The sequence below is a fragment of the Scleropages formosus genome, chromosome 2 (assembly GCF_900964775.1).
Source record: "Scleropages formosus chromosome 2, fSclFor1.1, whole genome shotgun sequence".
Lineage (NCBI taxonomy): Eukaryota > Metazoa > Chordata > Actinopteri > Osteoglossiformes > Osteoglossidae > Scleropages > Scleropages formosus.
Window position 1 is genome coordinate 37,615,117 of NC_041807.1, and position 14,350 is coordinate 37,629,466.

General features: G+C 47.5%; 1 protein-coding gene across 1 annotated transcript; it reads left to right on the forward strand.

The window, feature by feature from the left end:
* The first annotated feature begins 1,513 nt into the window (after positions 1–1,513).
* mthfr (methylenetetrahydrofolate reductase (NAD(P)H)) lies at positions 1,514–12,334 on the forward strand. Its single transcript, XM_018736523.1, has 12 exons — positions 1,514–1,650; positions 7,409–7,659; positions 8,260–8,498; positions 8,753–8,863; positions 9,485–9,678; positions 9,787–10,037; positions 10,166–10,300; positions 10,388–10,568; positions 10,668–10,850; positions 11,084–11,185; positions 11,284–11,403; positions 11,811–12,334. Exons 2-12 carry the CDS (start codon positions 7,412–7,414, stop codon positions 12,012–12,014), a joined length of 1,968 nt encoding a protein of 655 aa, XP_018592039.1. The 5' UTR covers positions 1,514–1,650; positions 7,409–7,411; the 3' UTR covers positions 12,015–12,334.
* Positions 12,335–14,350: the final 2,016 nt, after the last annotated feature.

The window sequence follows — 14,350 nt, forward strand, 5'->3', positions numbered from 1 at the left end:
ATTTCTTGTTTACAGTGGGCCATCAGGTGGTACAGCAGTTAGAACAGCTGCCTTTGTGCTTTAAGGAGCTGGGTTCAAATCCCATTTCCTGTTGTTGAACCCTTAAGAAAGGGCCTTACTCTGAATTGCTCCAGTAAAATGACCCAGGTGTACAAATGGGTAAATATCAACAATAATGTAGTCAGACTAAGATTGACTTTGACCACGTTATTGTTGCAAGGATGCGATCGCAATATTTACTTGTCTAGTGTCAGGACTCATTTTTATAACTGGTGAACCTACTTAGATGGTCCCCCTTTGGGGGGGAATTTAGCTACTAAAATGGACAAATAAATTGTAAGTGTCTTTATTATCCTGTCCATGAAGACCACAACATGGACAGCATATCAAGGTGCAGTCGAGGTCAGGAGGGCTTTCTATGTGGGAGTTGGAAGCTGATGTCTCTGCATTTTGCGGATGATGTCCTTTTGGCACCGTCACAAGGTTGCCTCCAGCACGCACTGGAACGGTTTGCAGCCGAGCGTGAAGTGTTGGGATGAGGATCAGCACCTCAAAGTCTGAGTCCATGGCTCTCTCACGGACAAGGATGGCATGCCCCCTCCAGGTAAGGGGAGAGAATTTGCCCCAGGTGAAGGAGTTCAAGTATCTTGGGGTCTTGTTCACGAGTGGGGGGAGAAGGGAGCGTGAGATCGACCGCAGACTGGGAGCAGCAGCAGCAGTAATGCGGTCGCTGTACTGGACTGTAGTGGTGAAGGGGGAGCTGAGCCATAAGGCGAAGCTTTCCATTTACCGGTCAATCTACATCCCTACCCTCACCTGTGGTCATCAACTTTGGGTGATGACCAAAAAAGAATAAGATTGCAGATACGGGCGGCCGAAATTAGTTTGATCTGCATGGTGCTGGGACTCACTCTCCGTGACATCCGGGAGGAACTATGAGTAGAGCCGCTGCTCCTCCACACTGAGGGGAGCCAGTTGAGGTGGTTCGGGCATCTGATAAGGATGCCCCCTGGACGCCTAACTTCGGAGGTATACCGGGCATGGCCAACTGGGACGAGGCCCCGAGGTCGGCCCAGGACCCGCTGGAGGGATTATATCTCACAGTTGGCCTGGGAACGGTTGGGGATGAGCTGAAGGAAGCGGCTGGGCCTCTCCGCTCTCCCTGTTGCCACCATGATCCTTTAGGACAAGCAGGAAAGAAAATGGATGGATGGATGGATATCATCAGAGGTAGACGTGTAACATAACGGGAGTCCACAGTGAGGGACGCTGTCCCTGCTCGCACCCTAAGCCGTCTTTATTTTTTCTTGTTATTAAAGGAACGATTCAAGAACTCACACATAAGAGCAATCCAGAAAAACCAAACCAGATCAACCCCTGTCCCCTTGTGACGGGGAGACGGGGCTCTAACGGCTCAGCTCCGCCTCTCCCGCCTCAAGCGCAAGCGAAGGCTGAGTGCGCGGGCGCGTCGCGTGTCACGTGTCACGTGCCCCCCTCCCCTCGTCCGTGTGCGCGCGAGAGACGGGATACGTTCCATTCGTGGCTCGATGAGAACGCGCACAGAGCCTTCCGCTCGCGCTGTGCAGGACGAGAGCGCGGGGCCGCCGGAGGCTGTGCGGGAACACGGACGTCGTCGGCTGGGTAAACAAGGTAAATAACGGCGGAAACGAAGTATTGCTCTATAATCTCCTGTCCGGCCGCCGTGTTTCGCTTCGGATGAGGATCGCGGTAAATCAGAGTGACATTCAATGAATGAACGGACTCGTGTTCGTGTGGAGCGGAGCGGTCCTTTTAAACTAGACGCCTAGCGGTGCTGCTGGGTAGCTGGCGCGCGCAGCGCTCCCACGTGCTCACGGCGCCGTGCACGCTTCTAGTAGTACTGAGTCACTCGTGCGCGCGCTCGTGTCCCCGAGACCGCGGGCTTCGGTGACGGTGCGCCCGCCGTCTCCTTCGTCCGGTTGTATCATGAGCGAGCGACCGAGCGACGTTCTGGATGATTCCGAGGCGCAGCGGCGATGGAGTCGCGCGTGCGAGTTCTGTGTGACTGACACTGACACTGACAGATGTGGTCTTTGTAAGTTTGTTCTGCCCTGATGCTGCTCAGACAGTTTCTTACTTCGTCATTACAGAGTAGAGTAGCATTTCCCAAGAGGTTAACAGCGTTCGTGTCACAGCTCAGGTTACAGTGTCATTCATGTCACAGCTGGGGTTATAGTGTCATTCTTGTCACAGCTGGGGTTACAGTGTCACAGCTCAGGTTATAGTGTCATTCTTGTCACAGCTCAGGTTACAGTGTCATTCTTGTCACAGCTGGGGTTACAGTGTCATTCATGTCACAGCTCAGGTTACAGTGTCATTCTTGTCACAGCTGGGGTTACAGTGTCACAGCTCAGGTTACAGTGTCATTCTTGTCACAGCTGGGGTTACAGTGTCATTCATGTCACAGCTCAGGTTACAGTGTCATTCATGTCACAGCTGGGGTTACAGTGTCATTCATGTCACAGCAGGGGTTACAGTGTCACAGCTCAGGTTATAGTGTCATTCTTGTCACAGCTCAGGTTACAGTGTCATTCATGTCACAGCTGGGGTTACAGTGTCATTCATGTCACAGCTGGAGTTACAGTGTCACAGCTCAGGTTCCAGTGTCATTCTTGTCACAGCTGGGGTTACAGTGTCACAGCTGGGGTTACAGTGTCACAGCTGGGGTTACAGTGTCATTCATGTCACAGCTCAGGTTACAGTGTCATTCATGTCACAGCTGGGGTTACAGTGTCATTCTTGTCACAGCTGGGGTTACAGTGTCACAGCTCAGGTTATAGTGTCATTCTTGTCACAGCTCAGGTTACAGTGTCATTCATGTCACAGCTGGGGTTACAGTGTCACAGCTGGGGTTACAGTGTCATTCATGTCACAGCTCAGGTTACAGTGTCATTCATGTCACAGCTGGGGTTACAGTGTCATTCATGTCACAGCAGGGGTTACAGTGTCACAGCTCAGGTTACAGTGTCATTCATGTCACAGCAGGGGTTACAGTGTTACAGCTCAGGTTACAGTGTCATTCTTGTCACAGCTCAGGTTACAGTGTCATTCATGTCACAGCTGGGGTTACAGTGTCATTCATGTCACAGCAGGGGTTACAGTGTCACAGCTCAGGTTATAGTGTCATTCTTGTCACAGCTCAGGTTACAGTGTCATTCATGTCACAGCTGGAGTTACAGTGTCACAGCTCAGGTTACAGTGTCATTCATGTCACAGCTGGGGTTACAGTGTCACAGCTGGGGTTACAGTGTCATTCATGTCACAGCTCAGGTTATAGTGTCATTCTTGTCACAGCTCAGGTTACAGTGTCATTCATGTCACAGCTGGGGTTACAGTGTCATTCATGTCACAGCAGGGGTTACAGTGTCACAGCTCAGGTTATAGTGTCATTCTTGTCACAGCTCAGGTTACAGTGTCATTCATGTCACAGCTGGGGTTACAGTGTCATTCATGTCACAGCTGGAGTTACAGTGTCACAGCTCAGGTTACAGTGTCATTCATGTCACAGCAGGGGTTACAGTGTCACAGCTCAGGTTCCAGTGTCATTCTTGTCACAGCTGGGGTTACAGTGTCACAGCTAGGGTTACAGTGTCACAGCTGGGGTTACAGTGTCATTCATGTCACAGCTCAGGTTATAGTGTCATTCTTGTCACAGCTCAGGTTACAGTGTCATTCATGTCACAGCTGGGGTTACAGTGTCATTCATGTCACAGCAGGGGTTACAGTGTCACAGCTCAGGTTATAGTGTCATTCTTGTCACAGCTCAGGTTACAGTGTCATTCATGTCACAGCTGGGGTTACAGTGTCATTCATGTCACAGCTGGAGTTACAGTGTCACAGCTCAGGTTCCAGTGTCATTCTTGTCACAGCTGGGGTTACAGTGTCACAGCTGGGGTTACAGTGTCATTCATGTCACAGCTCAGGTTACAGTGTCATTCATGTCACAGCTGGGGTTACAGTGTCATTCTTGTCACAGCTGGGGTTACAGTGTCACAGCTCAGGTTATAGTGTCATTCTTGTCACAGCTCAGGTTACAGTGTCATTCATGTCACAGCTGGGGTTACAGTGTCACAGCTGGGGTTACAGTGTCATTCATGTCACAGCTCAGGTTATAGTGTCATTCTTGTCACAGCTCAGGTTACAGTGTCATTCATGTCACAGCTGGGGTTACAGTGTCATTCATGTCACAGCAGGGGTTACAGTGTCACAGCTCAGGTTACAGTGTCATTCATGTCACAGCAGGGGTTACAGTGTTACAGCTCAGGTTATAGTGTCATTCTTGTCACAGCTCAGGTTACAGTGTCATTCATGTCACAGCTCAGGTTACAGTGTCATTCTTGTCACAGCTGGGGTTACAGTGTCATTCATGTCACAGCTCAGGTTACAGTGTCATTCATGTCACAGCTGGGGTTACAGTGTCATTCATGTCACAGCAGGGGTTACAGTGTCACAGCTCAGGTTACAGTGTCATTCATGTCACAGCTGGGGTTACAGTGTCACAGCTGGGGTTACAGTGTCATTCATGTCACAGCTCAGGTTATAGTGTCATTCTTGTCACAGCTCAGGTTACAGTGTCATTCTTGTCACAGCTCAGGTTACAGTGTCATTCATGTCACAGCTGGGGTTACAGTGTCATTCATGTCACAGCAGGGGTTACAGTGTCACAGCTCAGGTTACAGTGTCATTCTTGTCACAGCTCAGGTTACAGTGTCACAGCTAGGGTTACAGTGTCATTCATGTCACAGCTGGGGTTACAGTGTCACAGCTGGGGTTACAGTGTCATTCATGTCACAGCTCAGGTTATAGTGTCATTCTTGTCACAGCTGGAGTTACAGTGTCATTCATGTCACAGCTGGGGTTACAGTGTCATTCATGTCACAGCTCAGGTTACAGTGTCACAGCTCAGGTTACAGTGTCATTCATGTCACAGCTCAGGTTACAGTGTCATTCTTGTCACAGCTGGGGTTACAGTGTCATTCATGTCACAGCTGGGGTTACAGTGTTACAGCTCAGGTTCCAGTGTCATTCATGTCACAGCTGGGGTTACAGTGTCACAGCTGGGGTTACAGTGTCATTCTTGTCACAGCTGGGGTTACAGTGTCACAGCTCAGGTTACAGTGTCATTCTTGTCACAGCTGGGGTTACAGTGTCACAGCTCAGGTTACAGTGTCATTCATGTCACAGCTGGGGTTACAGTGTCACAGCTGGGGTTACAGTGTCATTCATGTCACAGCTGGGGTTACAGTGTCATTCATGTCACAGCTGGGGTTACAGTGTCATTCATGTCACAGCAGGGGTTACAGTGTCACAGCTCAGGTTACAGTGTCATTCATGTCACAGCTGGGGTTACAGTGTCACAGCTCAGGTTATAGTGTCATTCTTGTCACAGCTCAGGTTACAGTGTCATTCTTGTCACAGCTCAGGTTACAGTGTCATTCATGTCACAGCTGGGGTTACAGTGTCATTCATGTCACAGCTGGAGTTACAGTGTCACAGCTCAGGTTACAGTGTCATTCATGTCACAGCTGGGGTTACAGTGTCATTCTTGTCACAGCTGGGGTTACAGTGTCACAGCTCAGGTTACAGTGTCATTCATGTCACAGCTCAGGTTATAGTGTCATTCTTGTCACAGCTCAGGTTACAGTGTCATTCATGTCACAGCTGGGGTTACAGTGTCACAGCTCAGGTTACAGTGTCATTCATGTCACAGCTGGGGTTACAGTGTCATTCATGTCACAGCAGGGGTTACAGTGTCACAGCTCAGGTTACAGTGTCATTCATGTCACAGCTGGGGTTACAGTGTCACAGCTGGGGTTACAGTGTCATTCATGTCACAGCTCAGGTTATAGTGTCATTCTTGTCACAGCTCAGGTTACAGTGTCATTCTTGTTACAGCTCAGGTTACAGTGTCATTCATGTCACAGCTGGGGTTACAGTGTCATTCATGTCACAGCTGGGGTTACAGTGTCACAGCTCAGGTTACAGTGTCATTCATGTCACAGCTCAGGTTATAGTGTCATTCTTGTCACAGCTCAGGTTACAGTGTCATTCATGTCACAGCTGGGGTTACAGTGTCACAGCTCAGGTTCCAGTGTCATTCATGTCACAGCTGGGGTTACAGTGTCACAGCTGGGGTTACAGTGTCATTCATGTCACAGCTGGGGTTACAGTGTTACAGCTCAGGTTACAGTGTCATTCATGTCACAGCTGGGGTTACAGTGTCATTCATGTCACAGCAGGGGTTACAGTGTCACAGCTCAGGTTCCAGTGTCATTCTTGTCACAGCTGGGGTTACAGTGTCACAGCTAGGGTTACAGTGTCACAGCTGGGGTTACAGTGTCATTCATGTCACAGCTCAGGTTATAGTGTCATTCTTGTCACAGCTGGGGTTACAGTGTCACCGTTGGTGCTGGGGCTCCAGTGCTGGGGTTGATCAAGGTGACGGCGTTGACATTACAGTGTCACGTTTGTGCTCATGATGTTGCTGTTACAATGTTACAAGCGGGGTTATAGTGTTGATGTTACACTTTCAGAATTAGTGTTTCGCAGTTTAACAGTATTACCCAGTATTATCACTACAGTGTTACTCAGATGCTCAGTAACAGTAAATCAGTGAGACTCATCTGGATTATAAAACAGCGTATAACTCTTTATCGGTGTGATACAGTGTTCCGTTCGCAGTTTCTGAGCTCCTATACCAATTGAGTAAGTTATGAGAAATATTAATGCCAACATGTAATAATCTCAGCTGATATACAGTGTAGCAGCTGTATGTACCTTTGAATCGAATCATTATGTGGATAATAGAGCGGTTATTGGAAATTTTAATAGATTTAAATGTTTAATATTGGATTGCAAATAAACAACGTATTGACAGGTGTTTTGAATTGTGTTCTTTTCTTGTGCTGGTAGGAAAAAAAAAATGGCTGGAAGGTGATCCTTAGCTCTCTTACTGGCGGTGGCATGCAGTCTCCATGTTTCAAAATAAATAAATAAATAAATAATGAAAAAAAATTGAAACCTGTTTCCTGATGTTTTCCTTCGCACGCTCAGACTTTTCGTTTTTGAGCCAGTTGTGTTCACCCTGCTTTGTTTTTCTGGTGTTACTGAGCTCAGTTTGGCATCGTCTCGCTAACTTTGGAACGCGGTTCGTCCGCAGCGTTCCAGAACAGTCCGTTACAGCCGCATACACTCACTCCCTGGGTGCTTGATACGACTTAACATTACGTTCACTTGGACTAGAGTATCTGGGTTACTCGGTGCACATTTTGTTTTGGACGCCTAAAAATAAATTTTTCGGGTTCAGGATGACTGTGTACGTGGTAATATTCCGAGACCTAACCTGACCTTTACTTTGTGCTTTTTGAAGACCATGGTGAACCAAGTGCAGCGAATGGATGGCGGCTCGCAGGCGCCGAAGAGCGATTCGAGTGGAGCGAGCAACAGCGGCGGGGAGAGCTCCAAGGAAAGCTCGCGATGCTCCACGCCCCTGCTGGATGCCGACCGTGCCGATCGCCTTCGGGAAAAGATGAAGCGGCGCATAGAGTCTGGCGATCGCTGGTTCTCCCTGGAGTTCTTCCCCCCACGCACCTCCAGCGGGGCTGTCAATCTCATCTCCAGGTCAGGATTTTACGAGTCGTCTGGTCTCGGCTGCCTTGTCACGTTGCTGGATTTCTCAGTGAGATGAACCCCTGTTTAGTGTCAGTACATGGGTGTTGCCATAGCAATAAAAGAAACACTTGTTTGGAATGACTTATTGAAGACCACCCCATCTCGTCGTGTTTTTTCTTTTTTTTTTTTTTAAACATTTATTTATTGATAGACACTTCTCCAAAATGGTGAGTAACTCATTATAAACAGAAGTGCATTCCGCAACAAAGAGCTTTAGATATAGACACCCAGTGATAAAAACTTAGTATTTAAGGAATTGCATCTGATTGGGAAATATGAACATGATTTTAACATGTAGCTGTCAGGATAGCGGAAGAACAGGTCCAAAAGCACGGGGTTTTTGAGACCCCTTCTGAAATGCAGGGAGGGATTCAGCAGTGCTGAGGGAAAGAGGCAGCTCATTCTGCCACAACTGGGCCGAAATCGAGAAAATGCAGACCTTTGAATTTGGTCACCTTGTGAGTGGGATCACCAAGTAGCTGTTGCTGGAGGAACACGGTGCTTCTGCTGGCTTGTAGGGACTGATGAGATTTTCCGCTGATTTTGTAGATTCGATCGCATGGGCTCAGGAGGACCCCTCTTCATTGACATCACCTGGCACCCCGCTGGCGATCCGGGATCAGACAAAGAAACGTCTTCCATGATGATTGCAAGTACGGCTGTCAACTACTGCGGCCTGGAGAGTGTCCTGCACCTCACCTGCTGCAATCAGACCAAAGACCAGATAACGGCACACCTGGCCAAAGCCAAAAGGCTTGGGCTCAAAAACATCATGGCTCTGAGGGGAGGTAAAGCCACTCCTATGGTTATTAATAATAATTTAGTAGACTCCTTTCACCAAATTGACTTTGAATATTATGTTCATGCACTAAGCTACTTAGCTGTTTATCTTTTTGTTGCATTGGCTATTTTCAACTCTTGTCAGTTCAGGTTAAGCATCTTTATATTTTCACATCAACGTAAGGTAACCCATATGGTATGAGGTTTCAGGAAGAGTAAAACTGGGATTATTCGCTGGAGGAATGAATATGGTTCCTTTCAGATCCCTTGGCAGATGTGTGGGAGGAAGAGGAGTGCGGTTTCAACTATGCCACAGACCTGGTGAAACACATCCGCTGGGAATTTGGTGACTACTTTGACATTTGCGTAGCTGGTAAGATTGCGGCTACATTGGACATGAGCGCGTGAAAGTGCAGTCTTACAAGCATTAGTAATTTGTACCTGGAAATTTGCATAATGAGCTGTCACTCTCCCCTATTTCCATGTGGCATGACTCCACCTCTGCCTCCGTTGTCTGGTAGCCATGTGCCGGATCGCAGGCATCTCTCCGAAATCCTTTGACTTATCATAGCGTAAAACAGTTATCATAATAATGAGCACTTATTCGAAGTTAAATGATGTTGGAAAGGCAAAGGAACGCCTTACCTCTCGGTATAAAACTTGAAGCAATAAAACTCATTCGGGAGGTTCGTGGAGCAATGAGATCTGCCAAGGGCTCCATTTGTCTTCTTATCTATTAAAAAAATGGGTGAATCTTTTGTAGCTCAGGAGTGCATTATTTTTCCTCATTTAAATTAACGGTAATCAGGAGTTCCTATGAACAGATGTTCAGGAGTGAATTATGGTCTTTATGGGAGGAACATCTGTATTAAATTTTTGTTTCTGGATGTTATGGAAGAAGCCTTCCACTCCAATAGTGGAAGAGCAGTTATTTTCCAAGACAAACTCATTTCTCAGTGAACGTGGAGCTGACAGTTGTCCTTTTATGACCAAGGCTACCCCACGGGACATCCAGAGGCAGAGAGCTACGAGGCGGATCTGAAGTACCTGAAAGAGAAGGTGGATGCTGGTGCGGACTTTGTCATCACGCAGCTGTTCTTCCGGGCCGAAACCTTTCTCAAGTTCGTCAAGGATTGCAGAGCTGTTGGGATCACATGTCCCATCCTGCCAGGGATCTTTCCAATCCAGGTATGGGTGTGGAGAAGGTCAGAAGGGAGCAGTCAATTCTGAACTCCAACATATTTGAACATTGCAGGTTTTTTCCGGGTAATAGAAATTGTGGTGTTGTTCTTGAAGGGTTACCAGTCCCTTCGGCAGCTGGTGAAGCTGTCGAAGCTGGAGGTGCCAGAGGCGATGATGCAGGTGATCGAGCCCATCAAGGACAATGATGCCGCCATCCGCAACTACGGGATCCAGCAGGCGGTGGACATGTGCAAGGTGTTGCTGCAGAGCGGCGATGTGCCAGGGCTGCACTTCTACACACTGAACCGGGAGGTGGCCACCATGGAGGTCCTGAAGCAACTGGGCCTGTGGAACGAAGATCCAAGGTTGGAAAAAGGAAGACGGTTCTTTTCCCTCAATCCCCCTCCTATGAACTGTGCTAAAAGGAGCAGAGAAACTTTTTCTACTTCCTTGGTTTGGTTCCATATCTGACAAGTGATTTGTTTCTGTGAAGGCGGCCGCTTCCGTGGGCAGTGAGCGCTCACCCCAAGCGCAAAGTGGAGGACGTTAGACCAATCTTCTGGGCCTCCAGACCCAAGAGTTACATCTACAGAACTCAAGAATGGGATGAATTTCCCAATGGGAGATGGTGAGGAGAAGGTGTTTGTTCTTCTCTTCCTCCAAAAACCTTGCTGTGCTGATGAGTATATTTAATCCAACTTTTCTCTACTCTTAGGGGCAACTCATCTTCTCCAGCCTTTGGAGAGCTCAATGACTACTATCTCTTCTACCTGAAAAGCAAGTCTTCCAAGGAAGCCTTGGTGAAGATGTGGGGAGAGGAGCTCATGAGCGAGGAGAGTGTGTTTGAGGTGTTCACCAACTACATCACAACCCAGCCCAATCGCAACGGACATAAGGTGACTTTTGAAATTTACTGTTGTCCTGTCGGCCCATATTTAGACCATGGCTGTGATTTGCGGATGACATCTTGTGATCTGTCGAATGCCTCTGTTTAGGTGATGTGTTTGCCGTGGAACGATGATCCTTTAGCTCCCGAGACCAACTTGCTAAAAGGCGAACTGGAGAAGGTGAACCGTCGCGGTGTCCTCACTATCAACTCTCAACCCAACATCAACGGGAAGCCTTCCTCAGACCCCATAGTGGGGTGGGGCCCCCCTGGGGGATATGTCTTCCAGAAGGTGAGGCTCTACAGTGTAATTACAACATGATTTTTGGGTTCAGAGTTTATCATTGTTGAGTCCATTAGTGTTAACCATCTGCTCTTCTTGCCACGAGTTAGGTTTTTCTAAGCCCTTGTAAGAAACTTTAATTTGACCTTGGAGATGAGTTGTTTTGCATAACTGAGAAACTGAGCTTTTTCCAAATTCCCGGTGCTTGATATGAACCTCACTTTCATGATCAACGCCAACAGGCATATCTGGAATTTTTCACATCGAGTGAAAATGTGACTGCTCTTCTCAAAGTGTTGAAGAAGTATGAGCCTCGTGTGAACTATCACATCGTCAACGTCCAGGTAAAACCTTTGTCCTTCACTGCGTTTGTCTGTGAAGCACCTTAAAAAGGCTCGTCACACCTGTTTGATGACAATGAATCGCTGCATGTCCTTCACAGGGGAAGAACATCACCAATGCCCCTGAGATGCAGCCAAACGCTGTCACATGGGGCATCTTTCCTGGCAGGGAGATCGTCCAGCCCACCGTAGTGGATCCTGTCAGTTTCATGTACTGGAAGGTAGGTTCCCACTTCTCTCCTGGTTTAGAAAGTAGGACAGCGTTAGGATTCATCTCGAGGACCTTGGGAGTATTTGAGTAAAGATGAATTTAGCTGTATATGCACTTCCTCCTTTTTGTGATCTTGATGAGAAAGAGGTAGCGTGGAGGTTAAGGACCTGGATGTGAAAGCCGTTGGTTCAGTCTCACCCCACTGCCACTTCTGTCAATAATTCCAGTTTTACTCTTCCTATGTCTTCACGTCATATGGATTTGATCAAGGTATTTACTTACCCTCAGCTGCTTCACTGTGAATACCCTGCTATAAGAATGGGTCAAGTACTGTTCGTGTTAGCAAAATGTCAAATTACTTTAAAAAAAAAAAAAAAAACTCTTGAAGATGACTGTGATGTATTTTTTTGTCTCCAGGACGAAGCCTTTGGCCTCTGGATCGAGCAGTGGGCCAAGCTGTATGAGGACGAGTCCCCTTCGCGGATGATCATCCAGTACATTCATGACAACTATTACCTCGTCAATCTGGTGGACAACGACTTCCCCCTGGAGAACTGTCTGTGGCAGGTGATCGATGACATGTTTGATCTGCTGGACGCACCTCCTGTGACTGTGGAATAACAGAAGCCTCCCCATCCCATCCCAGACACGCTTACATATATACGCACACACACACACACACACACACACACACATACTACAGTGCTGCTCAGAGACCAGCAATCTCTCATTACCTAAACATTAATAAAGCATTCAGCCTTCCAATTAAAGTATACAATGTATACTTACTCTGTGATGGACTGGCATCTGGTCCAGCGCGTACCCTGCCTCATATCCTATGCTTCCGGGATAGGCTCCTGACCCCCACGACCCTGCATTGGACAGGCAGTTATTGATAATGGGTGGATGTATTCTTTTTAAACCCCAGTTTTAAGTAACTATTTTTTTTAGTGTTTGAATGTTTAACGGGAGCAATGAGTGATGTGAAGAAAGGGACAAAGACTGTTTGAGAGAGAAGGGGAACCTTGGGATGGTTTACAGAGGAGAGATGTCTGCCCTGGGACTACCACCCTGTCCTGCTTTTCAGCCTTCGGAATGATGAATTCATCAATGTTGTATGGAGGAGAAAAAAAAAAATTGCATATTTTATAATTGAGGGGAGCGCGGTGGCGCAGTGGGTTGGCCCTTGTCCTGCTCTCCGGTGGGTCTGGAGTTTGAGTCTCGCTTGGGATGCCTTGTGACGGCCTGGCATCCCGTTCTGGGTGTGTCCCCTCCCCCTCCGGACTTACGCCCTGTGTTGCCGGATTAGGCTCCGGCTCCCCGCGACCCCGTGTGGGACAGGCGGTTCAGATGCTGATGATGATGATGATGATGATATTTTCTAATTTGCATAATTGTGGTTGCATTTAGCACATACCTCATCACACACAAGTGTCAGGAACTTCAGCTTGCTTTACTTTATATTTATGTTGCTCCAGAATGTTCTAGAACCGTTAGCCATAAATTGGATTGAACGGCCACACCATTATGTCCACTAAGCTTTTCTTACTAATATCCTTCATTGTCCAAGTGCCTCTTTTATTTTTATGGTTTTCAGTTTAGATTTTGTATGAAGCGTTTGTCATTTATATTTTTGCAAGGTTTCTTTTCTACCTGTTCCATGTTTATTTATTTTAATGGGGATGGTATGCAAAGATGAATAAAGCTATGAATTATAGTATGGCATTGCATTCATGTTTTACCCCGTGGTATTTATTTATTTAAAAAAAAAAAAAAAAAAAAAGGGGCGGGGGAGTGTTTGTTTTAACATGCGGATTGTGTTAACTATAAAGGCACTGGTGTAAAGTCCAGGTTGCGCTGAACCCAAAGTGAGAGGGTTAGATATTTCATGTCAGAGCACCGCAGATAAAATCTGTCACATGTGCCATGTAGACGCTCGCTGCCATTGGAGGCATGATTGTCAGCAGATCTTGCGTTGACTCCGAGAAGTTAAAGCGATGCTCTTAATTTACGCTGTCGATAAAACGGAAAATGTTCAGCCTTATCTGCAACCTTGATGGCTGCCTGCCACCTGCACACAACGTTGTGGTCTAACTGCGATGTTTCCCACGTGGAGCCAGTGCCAAGTTGGCCCAACCACCTGCTAGAGTCACGGGGACACACCTTGTTCCAGTGTCTCGACAGATCCAGTTTGCAGAAGTGTCAACTGGGCCCTTCGTCACCACGTGACCGTAGAAGGGCAGGGACATGAGCTGCGTGGGACCTCTGTGCCCATCTGCTGTAAGAGGAGATGCGCCTTATTCATGGCGGTCTTGTGCAGAGCAGCTGTAATGTGAGCAGCGGTGGAGCTGCAACGACCCGGGGCCGAGCGCTTTGACTTTCACCGTTGCTTTGTCCCAGAGTTGCGCAACCTTCTATCTTCCACCATCATGCCTACTTCTCAACCTCAACTCTATTGAATGCCACCATCTATGGACAGTTGACCGTAGGGTTTAACCCGTTGGAAACCCTATATAGGCATTCATCCGTTGTCTACCCTTCAGCTGTTTTTTTTTCTTTTTCTTCTTCTTCCTGAAAAGTGAGAAATTACCATTGAAGTTGTGTGTGGAACATCACTGTGATGTTGCTAATAGACTGGATTCAAGGCTCTCGTGGAGGGTCATGGGAGTGAACCTTGTAACCCAAAACACGTACCAGGGCAGCTGCTCTCAGCAGATCCCTGCTTATAGCATCACAGAGCTATTTTTAAGTGTGGAGAGTAGTAATTTTCTTTTTGGGGAAGAAGCAGATGGCAATGTTGGCAAGGGGTTGATGGTGGTAACCCTGCGTTCTGGACCTTCTAGTCACACAGGTGGATCCACGGTTTGCCTGACAGTATATTGTTTTGTGAAGTTCTAAGGACGCACTGGAGTGTTTGTCATCATCTGGAGAGCCGACGATGGGCAGTGGAAGTGTAG